Here is a 22,195-nt window from a genome sequence, read left to right as displayed (position 1 = left end):
TAAATAGCAGCCTGAAGCATATTCTGGGCCAGAAACAGCGCTGTGCTCTATACAAAAGTTATCTCATTTGAGATCCCAGTTCCTTCCCACTGGGTGACATCTATGCCAGTTCTCACAGAGGAGGAGCTAAGTCTCCCTGAGATGGAGAAATCACATGGTCTCTAGAATCACAGCCAAGTGCCACCACCCCTTGGAGAATCCACCTCTAGAAGCCACATGCAGGCTTGCAGAGAATTTTCCTCAGCCCAGCAGGGAGGTATTCATGGAGCTCCTAAAAGGAGACCTGTGGGGATTCCACACATCCTCATGAAGGAGAAATACTAGTGTGGACACAAGGTGTAGAAGTGCTTCCGGCCCCACATGCCAACTCTAACAATTCTGTTTGTAAAGTTTCGTGGTATGGAATTTTCCACTTACAGCATCATCTTGGCCTTTTCAGATTTTGAAATTTTATATTACAACTGTTCAACCTGTATTTGAAATATTTTTCCCACTGCAAAGTACCATATATAGATATCAATGACAGTATTAATAATCAATATCCAGGGCTCTGTTTACCTAAACCTCCTTGGTCACTGGTGACTGTCATTCTATCAGAGCAAACACAAAGTAGCCAAGAAGCAAATTTAGAGTGGGAGTGGAAAAGGAGGCATAAGAAGCAGATCTGAAATATTTGTGCATTTCTTGTGTAAGAGTTTATAATCAAAGCATTTTTTTTCTTCCCCTGCTGGTCTTTGCAGCCAGACTTCTTTGATAACATCAAACGGTATATCAGACCATTTGTATGTATTATTCTGACAGTAAATTCCTCAGCTTCTGATTTAAGAATGGTTCAAGGAGAAGGCATGTTTTTTTCTGCTTAATGCTAGGAGAGGGGAACAAGACCTGGACATTGCCCGGAAAAATGCAAAAATCATTTTATATCATTTTTCTCAGAAGCCATGTTTGACAGATGAGGACACGGAGGCGCTGAGAGAAAAGAATTTCATGGGCCTAGGATAGGTACCAGGGCTCAGAGAAGAACTGAGAAGCTCATTTCTGACCCTCCAGTGGGAGATTACCAGCAGCCCCTGCCCCTGTGTGTCAGAGTCACAGCATAGGAATGTGGGAGAGAAAGAGAAGATAATTATTCCTTTTTTGGAATCCTCAGCAGACAGAAATATGCTTCTCGTAAAGGTTTGCATGAACACACACACACACACACACACACACAGATAACACACACATCTGCATGTATAGACACAGAGACGCACATTCAAATACACATATATACACATATAATATACAGAGACATACATGTATATATACACTCATATACCTGATACATCTTTACATGCACATGCCTGTGTTTATACATACACATATACACACATAAACATGCCCAGACATGTACTTACACTCACTCATACACATATAAATGAGCATGTGCATATACAAACATATGCTTATATCCACACATACATATATATATAAATTCATGTGTGTACATGTATATGCACATACGTATATATCTGACACACACAAATATAGATGCATACATTCATCCATACACATACATACACACTCAGACACACCTACACATGCTCATAAATGTATGTACATGTACATATACATGTGCAAACATGCATTCATGCTTGCTTACACACACACAAACCTGTATGTGCTCACACCCACCCACCCACACCCCCCACCCACACACACACATTTTCCCTCCAACTGCTAACACCTTCTCTCTCCACTTTGTTGTTCTACATTTCCCCCCAAATTCCTATACCTACTCTGCTCTCTTCATTTCTTTTTCAACCTCATTATTAAGTCCATCAGGTAGACATTGTCACAGAAAGGCCAGTCCCATACCTGTACCTATAGAAAGGCCAGTCCTATACCTGTCTTTTGCGGTCATTATTAAAGATGCCCCTTTTCTCTCTCGAAAGCACCCTCCATCGGGCAAAAAACTTGGTGTCATCCTCCCGGAGGGAGTAACCTGACGTTTACTTGAATGAGAACCTGGGATGAAAGCAGCAGTGTGACCTGTCAGGGACTCGACCATAACCCAACATTTATTCCTATGTCCTAATCATGCTAAAATTTCGATTTCAGGATCTTGCTTCTGGCTCAGAAAATGACAAGAATGATTCCGCCTCACAGTCCAGCAATCAGCCAGATGCTGGGAAGCAGGGTCTTGGCCCCCTCAGTGCCCCCATCCCTGTGCATGCTGCTGTAAAGGTAGGTACGGGGCAGCTCCTACTCCTCTGCTTGAGCCCCAGGTGCTCACAGCCAGCTCTGAGAAGAGCTTTCTAATTCAGATCTGATGATATAAGGAGAATCACATGGCCCTATGGTGGTCCAGTCCACTAGAAATGTCACAAATGGGGAGCTGAGAAACAGGCCACCAGAGCCCATGAACCCAGATATTATTTTCCATGCAGCACAGCATGGACTTTCTCTGCAGCAGGGGGAATCAGTGCGGTTGCATTTCTTGGGGACCATAACTCCGCTAATATATGTCTGACTTAAAAGATTTCATGAGCTCACCCTGGAGATAGACCTGGCTGATTAAAACACATGGGGTTTTGCAAGTCCCCTAAAACAGGCTTAGGGCAGTTGAATTTTGCACGAGACTTTGCATAACGTAAGAGCTATATCATTCAATTCCTAAGGAAATAAACATAAGGGACATGGGATCACATTCACAGTAGTCAAATAGCTGTAGTCATTTGATATATTTTTCGTATTTAATTTTCTCAGCATTATAGCTAATAGTTCACAGAGTGTTCTCTCCTTAGCTGCCTGGTAGTCATTGGTTTTCTTTCTTCTTCTTTTTTTTTTTTTTAATGGTGCTCACGCCTCTGCACGTTAGTCAAGCACTCTATCACTGAGTTACAACCAGTTAGCCCCTTCGTAATATTTTATACCCAATAACTTTTACGTGATTTGGGAGCATGTTTTCTCAGTCCTAGTGCCACCGCCTAATGAATGCTGAAATGACTCTTTGGGGATTGAAAAGAAAAAGTGTGGGAGGTTATAAATTGAGGCACAAGTCAATGATAAAGTAACAGCTTTATGCTCTCACAGGATGGTAGGCATTTTAATTTTCTAGTAAAGCTCCCCCACCAAACCACAATAGCATAAACCCAGTTTACAAGTCACTCAGCTCAGCAGCCTTGACATTATGTGAAAACTGATGAATTCTATGCCTTGCAGAGGAAGGAGAGGGAGATGATTCACGTGATTTCTCATGCTATAGATAAAGAGACGTTTTATTAATGTCTCTATCAGCATATTTAAATTTTGCATAATTCAAATTAGCAAAGTCGTCAACCTCACTGTTCCAAGAAATTATAATAGGATCCCAAAAGAAAGACCAGATCTTTCAGTGAAGTATGGTATTAATACCGATATCCAGCTGGTTCAGGAGGGCAAGTTACTTATATATGAGTCACCGTCCCTTCCAGTTGATCAATACCTATGCATCCCAGTTGTTAAAGATTTATCCCTGTTAGGTTAAAATTTGAAAACAGGTGTTCAAACAAAAACTGGTACATGAATATTAATATTAGGCACCATTTACAACAGTAACACGTTGGAACCAACCCAAATTTCCATCAGTTGATGACTGAATACATAAAATATGGTCTATCCATAAGACTGTCTATTGCACACTCTTGAAAAGGAAAAATATAATGATACCTGCCGAAAAATGAATGATCCTTGGAAAATATTATGCCAGTACAGGAAGAAGCCATTTATATGATTCCACTTACATTAAATACTCAGAATAATCAGATCTCTCAAGATCTAAGCACATTCATGGTTGTTGGGGAATAAGGGAAGAAGGAATGAGGGATGACTGTTTTATGGGTAATGGAACTAGATAGATGTGATGGTTGCATAATATTCTGAATGTACTAATGTGGTTATGATGGTGGTGTGTTTGTTTCTTTTATATTGAAAATTTAAAAAAGGTTCTCCTTCCCCAAGCAGCCACAGGTGGCTCCCTCAAAGCCAGTGGTCTAGGAAGGAGACTGGGGGTTGGATTTCAGTCTGCCTCACCCCCTTGGCAGGAAATACCCCGATGTGACCATCCTCACGCAACCTCGAAATGCCACATGAGGAGTGCAGACAGGGCACCTCACTGCAAGTTAGGAAAGGCTTCCTAAGTGATCCAGGGCTTGAGCCAGCCTGAAAGGATGAGCCAGAGTGTCAGATGGCAAGGCTATTTCAGATGGCAGAAAATTGCAAGAAAAGAAAGCCTGTCCGGTGTTAGAGAAGAGAGACTTAGGCAGCTTGGTGAAATTTCCCTTGGCAGATTACTGAGTTTCGGCTTCACCTTGCAGAGCAAGATCAGCACATTGCAGGCTTCTGGGGTGGTATGTTATTTGGCAAAGCCCAGGTGTGTGTGTGTGTGTGTGTGTGTGTGTGTGTGTTTGAATCGGTACGGTTTTAGAACATCATGCACTTTCTAGCCAAAGCCACACCGCTACCTCTCATGTATACACTAATCCGGTTCACACATCTATGCCTGAGTCTTTAAGCACTGAAGTGGATCCACTTCTGATCCATTTTTAGAAAGATTAATGTGTTCTCCTTCTGTGTAGCTGTAAAGAGAAAAACAAACAGATACAACTTTAATATCCCCAAAGCTCAAAAAAAAAAAGAGAATGAAACTATGCATTTCCATAAGTTCAGTCATCTTTGTCCCCACGCTATTCAGAAAAAAAAATGATCATTTCAATATCTTCTGGAATGTTCACAGTCCCCGTGCTTAGACAAGCAGAGGAAGAAAAAAATCAAAAAAACAAAAACAAACTAAAAAATCCTCCTTGACCCCCTAACTTAGCTTCAAGACCCAGGGCTGCTACTCCCATCCTCCCCAGTCATCTCTGGGAGATGATGGCACCGGCAGCTGATTTGGAGCAAGACAGGGCAGAACTGATTGCAGGAACCCCTGTAGAAACTCTCCAGCACAGCAGACTGATTAATTCATTGGAACACTAATAGATTAATGAGCATGAAGAAATAAGCCACCATGCACACAAAAATACTTGCACTTGTTATTCATTAGTCTCGGGGAAGAACACTCTTTGAGAAAACAAAAGAGCCTTTGGTGGTAGGATGAGCTGAGTCAGAGAAAAGCAAATTGTAGGCCCCTTGGATAAGGTCACATTCAGATGTGTATTTTGTGGTTGAAATGGGGAGGCTGCCAAGTCCAAATATACCTGCCAGCTATTCAGGAGCCCCCTCTTCTGGACACTGATGGTACCACACTTTCCCTCCAGTTTTTCTCCACATCTTTAAAAATCTTTGGTCATAATATCCTTGTTCTCCATTTCAACCTCCTATAGTAAAGTCAAGAAGTGAAAATTTATTTATTTCCTAATATATGAGGCCTTTTGATTTTAGAAGCAGGTTATCAATAGAATTACCCTATTCATTGAGCATCTCTTATCACTTCAACATTATCGGTTATAGTCTTTATATTGATCACTGAGATAGAAGATAGGAGAATACTTTCCCCAACTTGCAGGTAATGGAACTGAGATGTAGTCATCTTAAGTATTGGTACCATGTTCAAAAATTTCACTGCCAAGGCTGTACCCTAATCTTCCTTTACTGTGTCCAAGTCAGGCTCTACAATGGGTCACTTCTGGGAAGGGTTCCAGTGGGTGGCTCACCCTTCCCATAATAAATAAAGAGTCATTATTTCAGAGGTGCCATTTCCTGATTATATATCAGCATTTGAGTGGGGTGAGGGTGGAGGGTAAACGGGCAGTTCTGTTTTACTCTGGGCTCAGAGCAGCAGAGAACCACATACTGGATTTACAAAAGCCACCTTAACTTCCTCTAAGCTTATGTCATTAATAAGTCAATTTATTACCTGCTTGATGAAAGGCAATTGTGTGCATACAGATGAAAGGACTGCCTTAGGAGTAAGCCCAGCATCGGAATGTCAGGTTACCCGTTGATTTTAGGACAGGAAGAATGTATTCGTTGAAACTCAGCCTGACCTCCTACCCTACTCCAGGGAGGAAAAACTCCTGAAGCCAATTCTAAGGTTTAAGTTTCCCAGTCTTAAGGAGTGATACTTCAGGAGGTTGTATTTGCAGCAGATTGGTTCCTCCAAACCATTGATGTTGTAGGAATTCTTTGTGCATCGTGCATGTGCTATGCTGTATTTCCAGGATTTAATAATATCCATTAGGTTAAAACCTCCTCACAACCAAGTCATTCTTTTTCGTCACCTAAGGCAAATGCCATTTCCTCATACCCTTTACAGTCCAAGTCCTTGGGTGACAGTAAGAATCGCCACAAAAAGCCCAAGGACCCCAAGCCCAAGGTGAAGAAGCTTAAATATCACCAGTACATTCCCCCTGACCAGAAGGTAGAGAAGTCCCCACCGCCCATGGACTCAGCCTATGCTCGGCTGCTCCAGCAACAACAGCTGTTCCTGCAGCTCCAGATTCTCAGCCAGCAGCAGCAGCAGCAGCAGCAGCAGCAACAACAACAACAACACAGATTCAACTACCCTGGGATGCACCAAGCGCAACTCAAGTAAGTCAGGCAATCTGGGAATGGAGGCTGGGGACAGAGGTAGGGAATGGCTTCTCTCTGCTGAGGCACATGGGGCCAACACACATGTCCTTGTCTCTGGTATGTTTGAATATTCATCCAGATATATATGTTTTTTTTTCTAATAAGAATCTATTTTTTTCTGATACGTTTGAAATATGACTGTATTTAGACACCATGCACAACTTTCAGGATCATATGGCTGGGATAAAACAAGCAAATCAATGTTCTTTGGAGAAAAAGGAAGCTATGGGCATTTCCAAAGTGAATTGTGAAAGAGCTAAGAATGTAGTGTTGGCATCGCTCACAATTCCAGTGCCCTTCTACTTTCACTCTGGGAAACAACAGAGCTGAATCGCTCAGTGAGAGTCTCAAAAGATTGACTCCTGAGCCCAGGGGCTTTGTGATCACATGACCAGGTCACCTTTGGAATGGTCAATATCCTCACTTATGAAGTTGGAATGTGTATTCTCTCCCGTTTCTGGTCACTCTCAGGTCACACTGGCAATTCTACGAAATGCTGCATGCTCAGGACTCCCCAGAAGAGTGCATCAACTACGTCATGGATGGACATGCACTCTTCCATATGCTGAAGTCTCCACCCCTCCCTCCTGTCTCCCCCAAATCAAGCTTGAGGGTCTTTTGCCACTTGCCATCTAGCCTGTGCTGCTATTTCTCTTCGGCTGGTTTATTACATGCCTGATCCGTGCGACCTATTACTGTGTGATTCAAATACACATTACCCATATACATTTGATTGTATTTTAAGTGCTTCTTTGTTTCTTTTTTAGAGAACCCAATGAACAGATGATCCGAAATCCAAACTCCTCTTCAGCACCACTGAGCAATACCCCTCTGTCTCCCGTCAAAAACAGTTTTTCTGGACAAACTGGTATCTCTTCTTTCAAGCCAGGCCCACTCCCACCTAACCTGGATGATCTAAAGGTATAAGATTGAACATGATTTCCTTCTGTTTCTCTCTTCCTTACTTCTTTTCTTTTCCCCCCTCTTCCTTTCTTTCCATTGGTTTATTTGACAAATACAGCAATATATCATTCATTATAATCTTTGCCAACAGATTTCTGGGGTAAGAGAATATAAAGTGGAGAGTACATGGAAGAGGCTTCAGGGAATGACTGGATGTCCACCCAGGTGGTCAGACACCCCCACAAAGCACAGAGCTCTAGGCCCCCAGCTCAGCTTTCCAGGCTGCCCAACCTGAGCTGGTCTTCCCATGTCTCAGCATCTTAGATTCCTCATTTGCATAAATGAGTTATTATTAATGGACTCATATATATGATAGAGTTTAGCCCAGTGTCATTGTGGGATTTATATGAAGCATTCAGAATGCTCTAAACTGTGGCCAATTCCATGATGAACTTTTTAAAAAAAAATCTCTGATGAAATGAGAAAAATAAGAACCAAGTAAGCATCTAGGTACCTACTACATATCTGAGCAATATTAATCCAAAGTATATATTTTCTCATAATGTTTTGAAATTGGAAAACAATGCTAGTAGTGAACAGAAGTTGAGGGTTGTGGGTGGGGTTGTACATGTGCCTTTTTATTAAATGAGGATACCATGAAATAAGAACCTTGGTCCTTATTGAGTAAGATGGAATGTTAGTAACCTAATGTCAGTAATATAATTGAAAACAATGGCCTGTTCTATGAAATTCTCAAATCTGGGGACTTCTGCTCTGAAGCCACACCTTGTTAAATAACACATGCATGAGAAATTTACTTCCCATCACAGGCTACATGGATCTGGGTTCATTAAAGGGTCAGTGAACTTCAAGTTGAATCCGGTGCATTTCAAAGCAATCCTTAGGGTTGGCATATTCATCCATCTGTCCATCATCCATCACAGCAGAACTGAAAAAGATGAATAGATGAACATAAATGGGGTTTTGCATTCCCTTTCTTAAAAACTGGAGAGTGAGAGGAACTGAGAGTGAGAACAAGAGCCAAGGGGGTGGGACTGGGAAGACTTAAAACTGGGAAAATGTTTGATGGACATTAGGAAACAATTGTTCATTATTCAAGGTGTGCTAACGCTAGTTTTTATTTTTAAAAAAACTGCTTATCTTTTCGAGATAGTTACCAAATATTTACAGATGGAATTAAATGATTTGCTTAAAAAATCATTTAGGGCAGGTAGGGAAAGAAATAGATTAGGATATAAGAGAAATAAGACTGGGCAGAAGTTGGCTGATAATTGCTGGTGTTGGTTGGAAAGTACATGAGGTTCATTATACTTGTCTATCAACTTCTGTGTATGTTTGAATTTTTCCATAATAAATGGTTTAAAAAGTGATCAATGATTAAAACTCCAGGGAATGTAGCAAACAGGTGGATGCAGGTCTTCATCCCAAACAAGGCCACAGAGCATAATAATCTGAAACTTAAGGTAAATTGAACTCAGCAAGTGTTCATTTTATTTTAGAATACGAGCTGCATTATTTAATAATGTTGCTTAAATTATTCAGTGCCAGAACAGATTCTAAAAATAAACGTAGAACTCATTAATTTTAAGTAATTCAAAATTAAAACAATAATGTGTTACCATCTTGCATTTTTTTTAAACCAGCAAATCTAAAGGGAAAAAAAGTAGATAAGACATTACCAGCAAGATATGGGGAAATAGAATATTCGTTGCTAGCGTAAGTCGATTCCATCTTTTTTGGGTAACTTTTAACTGATTATACAACAACATACATTCACAGTGAAATATGATAGAATATAGAAAAGTAAATACTCTTTTAGTAGACAAGACTCTCAGAAAGCACAACAGATTATATTTCCCTCTAGATTTATGATGCCTGTGAACATATTTTGTTTTACAATAACTATTTTTAAATAATTATGTGTACATAAATTTCTGACATGCTTTCTTTTTTTAACACATCATGAACATTTTTCGTAACTTTTAGTAGTCAATAAAAGTTTTATTTTTAATAGCTACATATCATTTCACCACCTTGTTAACATTCCACTATAGGACATTTAACTAACTGCCAAAAGTTTTGTTATTCGAAAAATGATTTCAATGGCCTATGTACATATATCTATTAATTGCTTTATTTCTCCAGGCTAACTATAGAGAACTGAAATTCTGGAATGAAAAATGTATTAATATTTTTAAAAGTTCTTGAGGCATATTACCAAATTTCTGTCCTGAAAATTTGTTCCAGTTTATTCCCAGAAGCAGCATGTTAAAGCAGTACTACTCAAACATTAATGTATACATGAATCACCCAGGCACTTGATAAAATGCAAATTCTGATTCAGTAGGTCTAGGGAGGGGCTAGAGATTCTGTATTTCTAACTAGATCCCACATATTACTTGCACTGATGATCAGGACCATGTTTTATTTTATTTTAATATTTATTTTTAATATTTATTTTTTAGTTGTAGTTAGACACAATACCTTTATTTATTTTTTTGTGGTGCTGTGAGGATCAAACCTAGGGCCTCACTTGTGCTAGGCAAGGGTTCTACAGCTGAGCCACAACCCCAACCCAAGGACCATGTTTTAAATAGAAAGATAATAAAGATCTTTTTTCTTTTTAACATTTTTATTTTCGCTACTACCTCACTAACACAAAGGGTTATTACTCATTTCTTTGTCAATTTGATGAATTCCAACATAGGTACATATTTATTTTACTTTCATTTTTTGCGTTACTAATGATGATACACATACATTATTGGTCATTATCTAAATTTTATTTGTGTTTATGAAGAACTGGATCATTTCTCCTATCTATTTTTATATTGGGTATCAGCCTTTTTTTTCTTTTATATTGGTAAGCACAGTTAATAAATTGGAGTTTTTAAAAGCACTTTATTATTTGTGCTGCAATCATTTTTTTTCCAAGATTGCTACTTGGATTCACATTCATTTTGTTTATGGTTCTTGTGTCTTATAGAAGTTTTAAATTTTGGTTGTCAATATTCTTATGATTTCTTCCTCTAAATTTATGCCCAAAATATCTTTCTCTACAAAAATCTCAAAAGAATATTTCTCTATATATTCTTTTTTGCAAAATTATTGAAACTTACCTATTTAATGCATTTCCTTTTTTAATCACAAAAGCAATATGCTTATGTGGAGTATTTAGAAATTACAGATAAGGAATCCCATTGTTGACATTTTAGTATATATTTATCTAGATATTTTCACATGCAAACAGGTTTAAATATATATGCACATTATTTATATATTTTATATATATTTATATATATTTAAAAATATAATCAATTCAAACTTTCTTTCACTTAATAATATACCATAAATAAATATTCAGCATCCAAGGGCAACACTTTATAGCATCAACCTTTTTATTGCAGGAGGCACCAGAGATTGAACCCAGAGGTGCTTTACCACTGAGCTATATCCCTATTACTTTTTATTTTTTATTTTGAGACAAGGTCTCACTAAGTTGCTTAGGGACCCCTAAGTTGCTGAAGCTGGACTTCTACTTGTGATCCTCCTGCCTCAGCCTTCTGAGCTCTTGGGATTACAGATGTGCCCATGTATAGCATCAAATCTTAATGGCTTTGAAGTACTCCATCATTTGCATGCACCATCACTTATTCAAAGTTCCCATATTTGTGTATATTTTATAGTTTCCAATTTATGAACATTATAAAAAATGCAGGGATCAACTAGTTACAATGATAGTAAACCACCACCATTATGTACCATTATGCACTAATTAAAAAAAATATGGAAAAGGCTGGGCATGGTGATGCACGTCTGTATTCCTAGGGGCTTGGGAGGCTGAGATAGGAGGATCTCAACTTCAAAGCCAGCCTCAGCAACTTATTGAGGCCCTAAGCAACTCAGTGAGACCCTATCTCTAAGTAAAATACAAAAAGGGGGGGCTTGCAATGTGGCTCTGTGGTTGAGTGCCCCTGGTTAAATCCCCAGTACACACACACACACACACACACACACACACACATATATGGAAAAAAATATTAACCTAACATTGCATAAGTCTTTACTAGGAACTATTCCAAGAGCTTAACAAAATTCAAGCCATTTGCCCCTCACAGAAATATATAAGGCAAGTATTACCATTTCCATGTCATGAATGAGGCACAGAGGATTGCAGAGCTAGGGTAAGGGTAAGGGTTTGGACTGATATTTTTTTTCTCTCTCTCTCTCTCTCTCTCTCTCTCTCTCTCTCTCTCTCTCTCTCTCTCTCTCTCCATCCCTCCCACCCTCCATCAACATATGATTGTCAAACATTCATCATTAAAATTAAGACAAAAATGTTAATGTAGAACTGAGATTCTCAAAGTCTGGTCCAGGGACTTGAAGCATCAATATCCCCTGGTAATTTGTTAAAAATGCAAAATCTTAGTCATCACCCAGATTTATTGAACCAGAACTCCAAAGTGTAATATGTGTTATCACACATCCTCAGTTGCTCAAGTGCATGCTTAAGTTTGAGGAAGAAGATATGGTGAGAAGAGGCCTGACTCAGAGAGCCAGAAGTCCTGTAAATTCAACTATGCTTAGGGATCATCATGTGAGGGATCTGTCTACACCAGGCAGCTACAGCTTTGCTCATCTATAAAATGGGAATAAGGACCAAAATGGGGGTGGAAGGTCAGCAAATTAGGTGACTTTTACCATTCATTTACGATCCACATCTCCATGACTCTCAGGCCATGAACACTTGGTTCAGATGGTCCCCAACTTAAAATAGCTCAACTTATGATATTTTTACTTTATAATGCTGAGAAAAGAGCACATGTTCAGTATGCATTGCACTTCAAATTTTGAACTTTTCTCCCTAGCTAGCAATATGCTGTCTGATCCTTTCTGAAGATGCTGAGTGATAATAGTGATCATACCTCTGAGTCTCCCCTGAAATAATCGGATGAACTGACCCTCTGACCCTAAACTGAGATGTTCTGTAGGTTAGGTGCATTGAATGCATTTTGACTTCCGATGTTTTCAGTTTACCATGGAATTATTAGGACATCACCCCCATTATAAACTGAGGAGCACCTGTATATATGATAAGAGTCAAAAGGAATCATTCAAATTGTGCAAAACCAATTTATATCAAGGGTGGGAGGGGATATTGAGAAGAAGCAGAGAAAAAAAAGAGGAGTGGACATTATAAAATTCCATATATGACATTTTAAAACTAATTTAATTCTGAAGAGACATTTTAAAAATATTGTCACTAGGCAGCACACTAATAGCGTCCTGGTTTCTTTAGGTCTCTGAATTAAGACAACAGCTTCGGATACGGGGCTTGCCGGTGTCAGGCACCAAAACGGCTCTTATGGACCGGCTTCGACCCTTCCAGGACTGTTCCAGCAACTCTGTACCCAACTTCGGCGACATAACGACTGTCACTTTTCCCGTGACACCCAACGCGCTGCCCAATTACCAGTCGTCCCCTTCCACCAGTGCCTTATCCAATGGCTTCTACCGCTTCGGCAGCACCAGCTCCAGCCCCCCAATCTCCCCCGCCTCGTCTGACCTGTCGGTGGCCGGGTCCCTGCCGGACACCTTCACCGACGCCTCTCCGTCCTTTGGTCTGCACCCGTCCCCAGTGCACGTCTGCACGGAGGAAAGTCTCATGAGCAGCCTGAACGGGGGCTCGGGTCCTTCGGAGCTGGATGGGCTGGACTCCGAGAAGGACAAGATGCTGGTGGAGAAGCAGAAGGTCATCAATGAACTGACCTGGAAACTGCAGCAAGAGCAAAGGCAGGTGGAAGAGCTGAGGATGCAGCTTCAGAAGCAGAAAAGCAATAACTGTTCCGAAAAGAAGCCCCTGCCCTTCTTAGCAGCCCCCATCAAGCAGGAAGATGCGGTCTCCAGCTGTCCTTTTGCATCCCAACAAGTGTCCGTGAAAGGACAAAACAGCTCCGAAAGTCAACCCCCTGCTTGCGAAGCGGCTCCACTCCTGCCCCTTGGAAACGCTCACTGTGTGGAGTCCTCAGGTCAAACCAACGTACTTTCTTCCACGTTTCTCAGTCCCCAGTGCTCTCCGCAGCATTCGCCACTGGGAGCCCTGAAAAGCCCGCAGCACATCAGTCTGCCCCCATCGCCCAACAACCCTTACTTCCTACCCTCATCTTCCAAGGCCCAGGGAGAAGGGCACAGGGTCTCCTCACCCATCAGCCAGGTGTGCACCACACAGGTAAGAACACCTCGCTACACACCCAGTGTGTATCCCTCTTTCAGGAAGTTGGAAGGCAAATTTCCAACTACTAAAGAAGCAATCCACAAGCCCCCACAGTAGACCAGGTTCACTTACCCTCTAAGACAGGGCTGGCACACTTGTTATATAACCAGCCAGGTGGATCGACGCACCCCTGGCCAGCGACTTGGAGACTTGAGGCAGGAGGATAACAAGTTGGAGGTGGGTCTCCACAATTTAGCAAAATCTGTCTCAAAATAAAATATTAGAAAAGACTGGGGATACAACTTAGTGGTAAAGTGCTTCTGAAATCAACCCCTTGTACCTAATTAATTAATTAAAAGAATGTACTAGATGGTAAATATTTGGGGCTTTGCATGTCACAACTACTCAGTTTTGCCCTTTCATCACATAAACAGTCATAGATATCTTATAAATGAATGCATATGGCTCCAATAAAACTTTATTTGCAAAAACAGGCAGTAAGCACAATTTAATTTGTGGGCTATAGTTTGCTGACCAGTTTGCTCTCAGGACTGCTTGGAATCACTCTTATGATAGCCCAGATCATTTCATCAAGCAAGTTGAAGAGGAAGTTACCAGACCCTATTCTTCTTTCCATGTTATAGTCTATATAGTAGAACTATTTACCCAGCACCTAAGATGTGCCATCCTCTATTCTAGCCACTGGAGGTTAATGCTGAACTGGCCAAATAATCTCTAGACTCATGGGAAGACAGACAATAAGCAATTTTTTTTTAAAAAAGTAAATTATATAATATATCAGAAGATGATACATCTGATAGAGAAAGAGCAGAGAGAGTGTTGTGTTTGTGTGAGAAGTTTGAAACTTTGTAACCTTGAATCAAAGGGCCAGAGACATCTGAGGAAAACCTTGAAAGAGTTAAAGGAGGAAAACATCATGAATATTTTAGGTGAAGTCACTGAAGGTAAAAGAGGAATAGAAAGAACATGGGTCCTGAGATGGGAATATGTGTGGAATGTTCAGAAATTAGGAGTTAGAAGAGTTGTAGACTTCAAGGAGTAATTCAAAGACTAGACCGACATGATCAGCAAAGACTTTCATTTTTGTCCACAAAATTGAAGAATGATTGAGAAAGTTTGTATGAGTTTGAGAAAGCAAATTATATTATGAAAATGTTCTGGAATTAGGAAAGGAAGAAACCACTATTATGATACGTGCCAAGTGCTAAGTATTAAGAGGCATGCATGTAAGTAATTCTTTAGTCATCATTGAGGAAAAGGAAGCTCGGGAAGATTAGACCTATTTCCCAGCATCACATGAACCAGGATTAGTTGATTCTAAAGTTCATGTCCTTTTCACACTAAATATTGCAATATTGCTACCTTGGTAATATGAGGTGTAGCTAAAGATAATGACAATACATTGGTACAAGTTTACCAAAACAACACATTCAAATGAGTGATACCCATTCCTGAGGAGTATTCTGGGGGCCATTGGGTCTACAATGGATTATTATCACTGCTAATAAATATTTATGGAATGCATAATGTCCTAGGCAACAATGGTAAAAAAAAAAATAGCTCTGGAGACATAGCTCTGGGCCATAGTTTTCAATTTGGATGATGTTGGTGCTATGAAGAAGAACTAATATTTGTACAGTGATTTATGGTTTACAAAGACTCTTTGAAGATATTAACAATTTCCTGATAAAAGGGTAACAATATTGATGACTGTGCCTATAACATTAAATGTTGCAGTAAGTTGGTGGGGGGAGGGACGGTGAAGATTGGTCATAAAAGGTTAGAAAGGTCTAGGAAGTTTTTATGAATGGGTCAGACTTGACCGGAAATGTAGCATTAAAATAGCGAGAGAAGGAAGAAAAGGACATAAAGGAATAAAGATAGTGAGGTCGACTGTACCGATGTGTTGTTCCTGCTCTATGTAAGAATTTAAGCTTTCAGAGAAGTAAACAGCACCAGAAGCAAATTGCAAATTGAACACATATCCACATTAGAGGTGGAGATCCTACGCTGGAATTTGTGAGAGGCACTGGAAATTCATGAGCAATATGTGAAAAGTGCAAAGGTAGATTCTAGGCACGTTGGTCTGCTAATGGGATTTAGGAATTCCTGTAAAGATAAGACTCCAAGGAGCACCCGGCAGGGCGCAGAAGTGTCAGCAAAAGCAATAGGAGAGCACACCTCTGATGTTGAGCTGGTACGTCTTCCTTTCTGCAGAACTCAGGGGCACACGATGGCCATCCTCCAAGCTTCTCTCCCCAGCCTTCCAGCCTCCACCCGCCTTTCTCTGGAGCCCAAGCAGATAGCAGTCATGGTGCTGGGAGCAACCCTTGCCCCCAAAGCCCAGGTGTACAGCCAAAGGTAAGTACCTGGGAAAGGTTCAGACCTGAAATGTGCATCACCTCTTCTCTCTTCTGTGCCTCCCTCCTCTGTCCTCCAATACAAATGATGAGAGGTTCCAAGGCAGAAGAAAATTTCATTTCAGAGAGAAAAGGGTCCACTTGAAATGCCTTGAAATGGATGTACAAATATGAGTATCTCCGAGGGGATCATTGCTGGGAGTTGTTCCAGAAATCACAGTGACGAAAATGGCATGGTGTGTTTGCAAAGCAGTTTGGGCAACAAACCAGTTTCTGTGAAGCTGAAGATTGAGGGGTATGGGGAAAGAATGTTGGAGGAAAGACAAGGTACAGGGATTCATGGAAAGAAACAGAGAGGTAAGATCACAGTGCCATATTATGTGGCAAAAGGCAGAAATGGTGAGCATCATCTGGCAGAAGAAACCAGGGGTGCGAAGGGTCCAGGATAGGGGGTGTTCCAAGGTGCAATCAGGCAGCAAGAGGGAAACAAAAATAAGCTAGTCATGACACAAAAGAGCCAAGTGCCACAGATCAGAGGAGGGAGGGGGACCCTGACACGGGCCAGGTACCCCACAGGAGAACATACTTACAATAAACAAAGCTGGTTCAGAGACCCCAGCAATGCCTTAATGGAGCAAATACACACTTGGAATGAAATGACCTGGGGAACGAATTGCTATGGAAATTCCTAGGTTGGTGAATTCCTTTGTATTGGATTAGACTCTGATTTCCTTTGTTTGTTTGTTTGTTTGTTTTTCTTTGTTTTGTTTTGTTTTTTCTTGTTCTCTCCTAAGAGAAAGCGTGTACTTTAGAGGGGGAAATAAAGATTTAGGGTTTCCACTTTATAATGCCACCAGCAATAAATCCCCAGGAATATATACTATTGTTGATAAATTAGAATTAGTTATTATTATGTAATCTCTGGCTAGTTACTGTTGTGGTTGTTGTTGTCTTAGATCTATTGTTTTTAATTTTTTGGGGGGAGGGGGGGCATGCTGGGGATTGTACTCAGAGCCTCACACAGGCTAGGCAAGTGCTTTTACCACTGAGCCACATCCCCAGCCCTATTTTTATTTATTTTTTTTAAGTAGTTTGTAGATTCTAGAACAGAAGCAGTGCCTCTTCTCATCCATGTATTGAATGCCTTTCTCTGTATTTTGCGACACACAGATGGCTGGTTTACACCCTTCTGATCAGGCGGGGCCCAAGTTTTCGATCGCATCCCCAACTTTTCCTAAGTCCAGTTCAACGGTTTCTGAGATAACACAGCCTCCTTCCTATGAAGATGCAGTCAAGCAGGTAATCACATGGTTTGTCTCTTATGGAAGGTCAGATGGACTCAATGGCCCTTTGTCGTGTATTGTTAAACTTGACTCGGTCTGTAAATTCTGACGTGGAATGTGCAGAGGGCCTTCCCAACAGGACGAACAAAGCACACACTAAAAGTAGATGGTATTTATGCGTATACAGATGGTTCCAATTCAGGATGTTTCAACTTAGGATGTTTCGACTTGATGATGGTATATGAAGCAATACACTGTCCACTGCACTCAAAACTGTACTTTGAGTTTGGAACCTGTCCCAGGCTGATGATGTGATACAATCCTCTCTCGAGGCTGGGCAGCAGCAGCGATCCTCAGTTCCTAGGAAGCCCCATAGTTATGATGGAAAGCAACTCATCGTCCAGCGTGCTCTGTTGCTAAGCCAATAGGCCTGGCAGGTTAAGTGTATTAAATGCATTTTTGACTCATGGTATTGTCGGTTGACAGTGGGCTTATCTGGATGTCATCCCATCATAAGTCAAGGAGCAGTCATAGAAGCTGAGAGAGACAGAAAGAAGAGGCTGGGCTGGCATCCAGGATTCCTGGCCTCAGCGCCAACTCTGCCACCTGCCACTGCCACGAAGGATGGGCACATACTCAACTTCTATAAAGAGGGCCCATATTTATTTTGTAAGGATTCTACATAATCTGACACTTACCATATTGTTTGAGCACATGATAGGTTCTCAAGATGCGAGAATAGTTGTCAAGGCAATACTTTCTAAGATTCTTCCGAGCTTTAAAATCCAACAGTCCGGGCAAAATATTGATGGTTGTTAAAGCTGAATGATGAATGTAGGGAGGTCCCTGTGTTCTCTACTTTCACTGGTGTTAGGAACGTTTCAAAAGTAAGAAAAAGAAGAACAGGCCTGGTGTGGTGATGTATGCCTATGATCCCAGTGGCTGGGGAGGCTGAGACAGGAGGATCACCATTTCAAAGCCAGTGGCAGCAATTTTGCAAGGCTCTCAGCAACTCAGGGAGACCCTGTCTCAAAATAAAATATAAAAAAATGACGGGGGTGTGTGAATCAGTGGTTCCATGCCCCTGGGTTCAATCCCTGGTACTAAACAAAACAAACAAGCAAAAAATAAAAAAAAAAAGAAGAAGAGGGGCTGGGGATGTGGCTCAAGCGGTAGCGCGCTCGCCTGGCATGCGTGTGGCCCGGGTTCGATCCTCAGCACCACATACCAACAAAGATGTTGTGCCCGCCGAAAACTAAAAAAAATAAAGATTAAAAAATTCTCTCTCTCTCTCTCTCTCTGTCTGTCTGTCTCTCACTCTCTCTTTAAAAAAATTTCCTTAATTCTAGCAGGTCTATCCTTTAAAAAAAAAAGAAGAAGAAAAGAAAAACATATAGTCAGCCCTCTATGTTATGGATTCAACCAGCTGTGGATTAAACATGCTTTGGGAAAAAAAAATTTCTGAAAGTTAAAAAAAAAAAAAAAAAAAACAATCTCAAATTGGCCACATTCCAAGCACTATATAGACTCCAAGTAAATCAAGTGATGTACACCTTGCGCTAGCCACTTCATAGATCCTGCATCTCTTTCCAACACTTGTTTGAGCATCATCCACCTCACGTCCCATTCACATGTAACTTTAGGCCTGTGATACCTGCATCTGTAAAGACATGTACAGACTTGTACACAACTCCCTAAACAACTATTTACATGGTATTTACATGATTCAGATAATATAGGTAACTTAAAGATGATTTTAAGTTTACAGGAGGATGTATGTAGGTTCTATACAAATACTACATGACTTTATACAAGGGACTTGAGTGTCTGGGGATTGGTGTATCCAATAAAGGTCATGAACCAATCCCCTAAGGATACTGAGGGTCTGAGCGTGGAGGTGCTCAGTCCAGAAAAGAACCTGGCCTTGGTTGCTGCCCACTGACTGGTATCCCAGAGCAAGGCCAGTTGTCCGTAAGTTTCCTCTGGGAAAGATGTGCTATATAGATCAGGAAGGCTTTCTCACAGTTTTGAAAAACTAGGGGATCTGCCAACATGGGATCCACTTTGCTGCCAAACAACAATGACCTAAAGCAAAGTACCCCGTGTTTCTCTGAGCCACAGCTGTGCTCTGCATTCTTTCTCTCTTTCTTCTATTTTTGGCTCATTTACATTACCTGCCAGAACTTGTAGCATGTGGTACCGTCCGGACTGGCAAATGACTCAGTCTTGGAGCAGTGTTCCCATCTGTACTGATTATTGATGCCCATGTATATTGGCTTTGAACTCCCAGGGGAGAGAGGGATGCTTTGCTGCCCTTGCTATATCTCCACTTCATCCCTCTGAATTTTGAAACATGAGCTGATCCTTCACGATTTCGATAGAAAAGCAAAAGGTCAGGCAGAGTGGACTTTTAAGATTGTACTTAACAACTCAGATGAGCAGAGCGGAGAAGGTGAACTCTACAAGGCTCTACCAGTTCCTCAAGCTTTTTCAAAGAGGAACTGAGGAAATGTGGGCCAGGTTCCACTCGGGTCAAATAAGAGAGATTCTCACTTCGGAGTGAGAAAAGGTATTTCTTTATGTATTTAAGATGACCCTGCTCCTAGGATGGAAATGGCTAAAACAACCAAACTTATTCTAAAGTGCATATTCTGTGTTGGAAGTCATTCTGCCTGTTTTCTCCTTTTCTTATTGTAATAGCTTATTTCATCCTGTAGATCACCTGCCTAAAGTTTACACTGAGAGTTAATTGAACAGTTCAAAAACCTTTCACCACTCTACCCAAGATCATAACAGTATTATACACTATAGCCAGAAGGTGGAAACAATCCAAGTGTTCATCTACAGGTGAATGAATAAACTAAATGTAGTAGATCTAAATAATGGAATATTATTCAATCTTCAAAAACTAAAAGAGCCAGGTGCCGTGGCACACACCTGTAATCTCAGTGACTCAGGAGACGAAAGCAGGAGGAACACACGTTCAAAGCCAGCCTCAACAACTTAGCAAGGCCCTGCCAACTTAGTGAGATCCTGTCTTAAAATAAAAAATAAAAAGGCCAGGGATGTGACTCAGTGGTTAACTATCCCTAAGTTCAATGCCCTATGCCAAGTATAACAATTTTTATTTTATTTTATTTTTTTAAAGAGAGAGAGAGAATTTTTTATTATTTATTTTTTAGTTTTCGGCGGACACAACATCTTTATTGGTATATGGTGCTGAGGATCAAACCCAGGCCACACGCACGCCAGGCGAGCGCGCTACCGCTTGAGCCACATCTCCAGCCCAACAATTTTTAAATGAAAAGAAATTCTGACACATGCCACTACATAGATGAGGCTTGAGGACTGTATGCTTAGTGAAATAAGCCAGTCACAAAAGAAGAAATACAATATGATTTTACTTCTATAAGGAACCTAGAATAGTCAAATTCATGGAGTAAGAAGGTAGAATGGTTGGTTGCTAGGGACTAGGGGAGGGGCAGGCTGGGAAGTTATTCCTTAATGAGTACAGAGTTTTAGATTTGTAAGATTAAGAGTTCTCAGAGATGAATGATGATGATGGTTGCCCCCGCCCCTCCGCCAAAAATGTGAATGTACTTAATGTCATTGAATGGTACACTTAAAATGTTCTAGGTTATAAATTATATATTATTTGTATTTTACTACTATTTTAAAAAATACTTAGCCAAATTTAGTTTGAAAACCTATAGTGCCACCCCTTTCTGCATAAGTGAAATTGCCTTCTAATTGCCTCGTTCTCCTTTGGTTAATTTGCAACAGCAAATGACTCGGAGTCAACAGATGGATGAACTCCTAGATGTCCTCATTGAGAGTGGAGGTAAGACTGCCTTGTGTCCTGTCCATCAAGGTCCTCTGCACCTATGTTAATCTCTAGAGAAAGAATGCCCAGGACCAAGGTCAAGTGCACACTGAATCAGGTGCACCAGGTGGGCTGCAGGTAGAGAGTCATTTCCTCTGAGCTTTGGATGCCCTTTTGGAGCAGATAAAAGAAGTTTAGCTGATGATTCCTCTCTGCCTTCATCCGAGGAACACTTTGCAGTCATCGTTTTAAGTTTTCACTTTTCAACCCCATCTTTGTTTTCCCTAAATGTTTTCTCTTGCTGTATAATTTCTTTCTACAGTCCTGATCTCAATGCCCCTGTCTTCTTAATGATAAGGGAAAAAGAACCAAGCCAATCATGAAAGTTTTGTGCTACCTACTCAAAGTGAAATTCAATTAGTAATCTTCCCCTGGATGGTCCATTCATGCTTAAATGTTATTCAGGTTAACAATAAAAAATAATCATCCTGTTCTTTTGCCTCCTTTCAACTCGTTCATTTATTGATTTAAAAACATTATGAAGTACGCACCTAGCATTTAAAAACACACACAAAAAAATGAATAGGAGGACCCAAAGAGATTATGTGTAGGTGTAAAGAGAAGTTCAGAGCTGAACCCTGAAGCAATTGCATGAAAGCTCGAGAGTATGCAGAGAGGGAGTGGCTAGGCACCATGCTAAGGGTCAGTTCTACACTAGACAAAGTCTCTTCCTCTATGGGGTGGATAGCAAGTGAAAATATATTTCCTATTGGAACAAGAAAGAAGATGAAAGAGATGTGCATGTGCTGGTGTGTATATGCATGTAAGTCATATGATGGAAAGATGAGAGAGAGTTCATATCAGAAGCCCCCCTCCCTTTTTGTGATCAGTACATTTTTTTGTGGAGTTGGGGATGGAATCTAGGGTCTCACCATGCTAGCTAAACACTTTACCATCGAGCTACACCTCCAGCCCT

General features: G+C 40.7%; 1 protein-coding gene across 3 annotated transcripts in view; it reads left to right on the top strand.

Annotated features, from left to right (window-relative positions):
* MYOCD (myocardin) overlaps positions 1–22,195 on the top strand; it is a 97,571-nt gene that overhangs the window by 71,262 nt on the left and 4,114 nt on the right. For all 3 annotated transcript variants that reach the window (XM_081271517.1, XM_081271516.1, XM_081271518.1), the window contains 7 exons: positions 2,101–2,226; positions 6,278–6,552; positions 7,362–7,515; positions 12,818–13,747; positions 15,971–16,114; positions 17,284–17,412; positions 21,180–21,237. In XM_081271517.1, coding sequence (XP_081127643.1) covers positions 2,101–2,226; positions 6,278–6,552; positions 7,362–7,515; positions 12,818–13,747; positions 15,971–16,114; positions 17,284–17,412; positions 21,180–21,237 — 1,816 coding nt within the window. The remainder of the gene's footprint in view (positions 1–2,100; positions 2,227–6,277; positions 6,553–7,361; positions 7,516–12,817; positions 13,748–15,970; positions 16,115–17,283; positions 17,413–21,179; positions 21,238–22,195) is intronic.

The sequence above is a fragment of the Spermophilus citellus genome, assembly GCF_964194105.1.
Source record: "Spermophilus citellus genome assembly, chromosome: 17".
Lineage (NCBI taxonomy): Eukaryota > Metazoa > Chordata > Mammalia > Rodentia > Sciuridae > Spermophilus > Spermophilus citellus.
The sequence above is the reverse complement of the archived record's forward strand: the minus strand, read 5'-3'. Positions and strand labels throughout refer to the sequence as shown.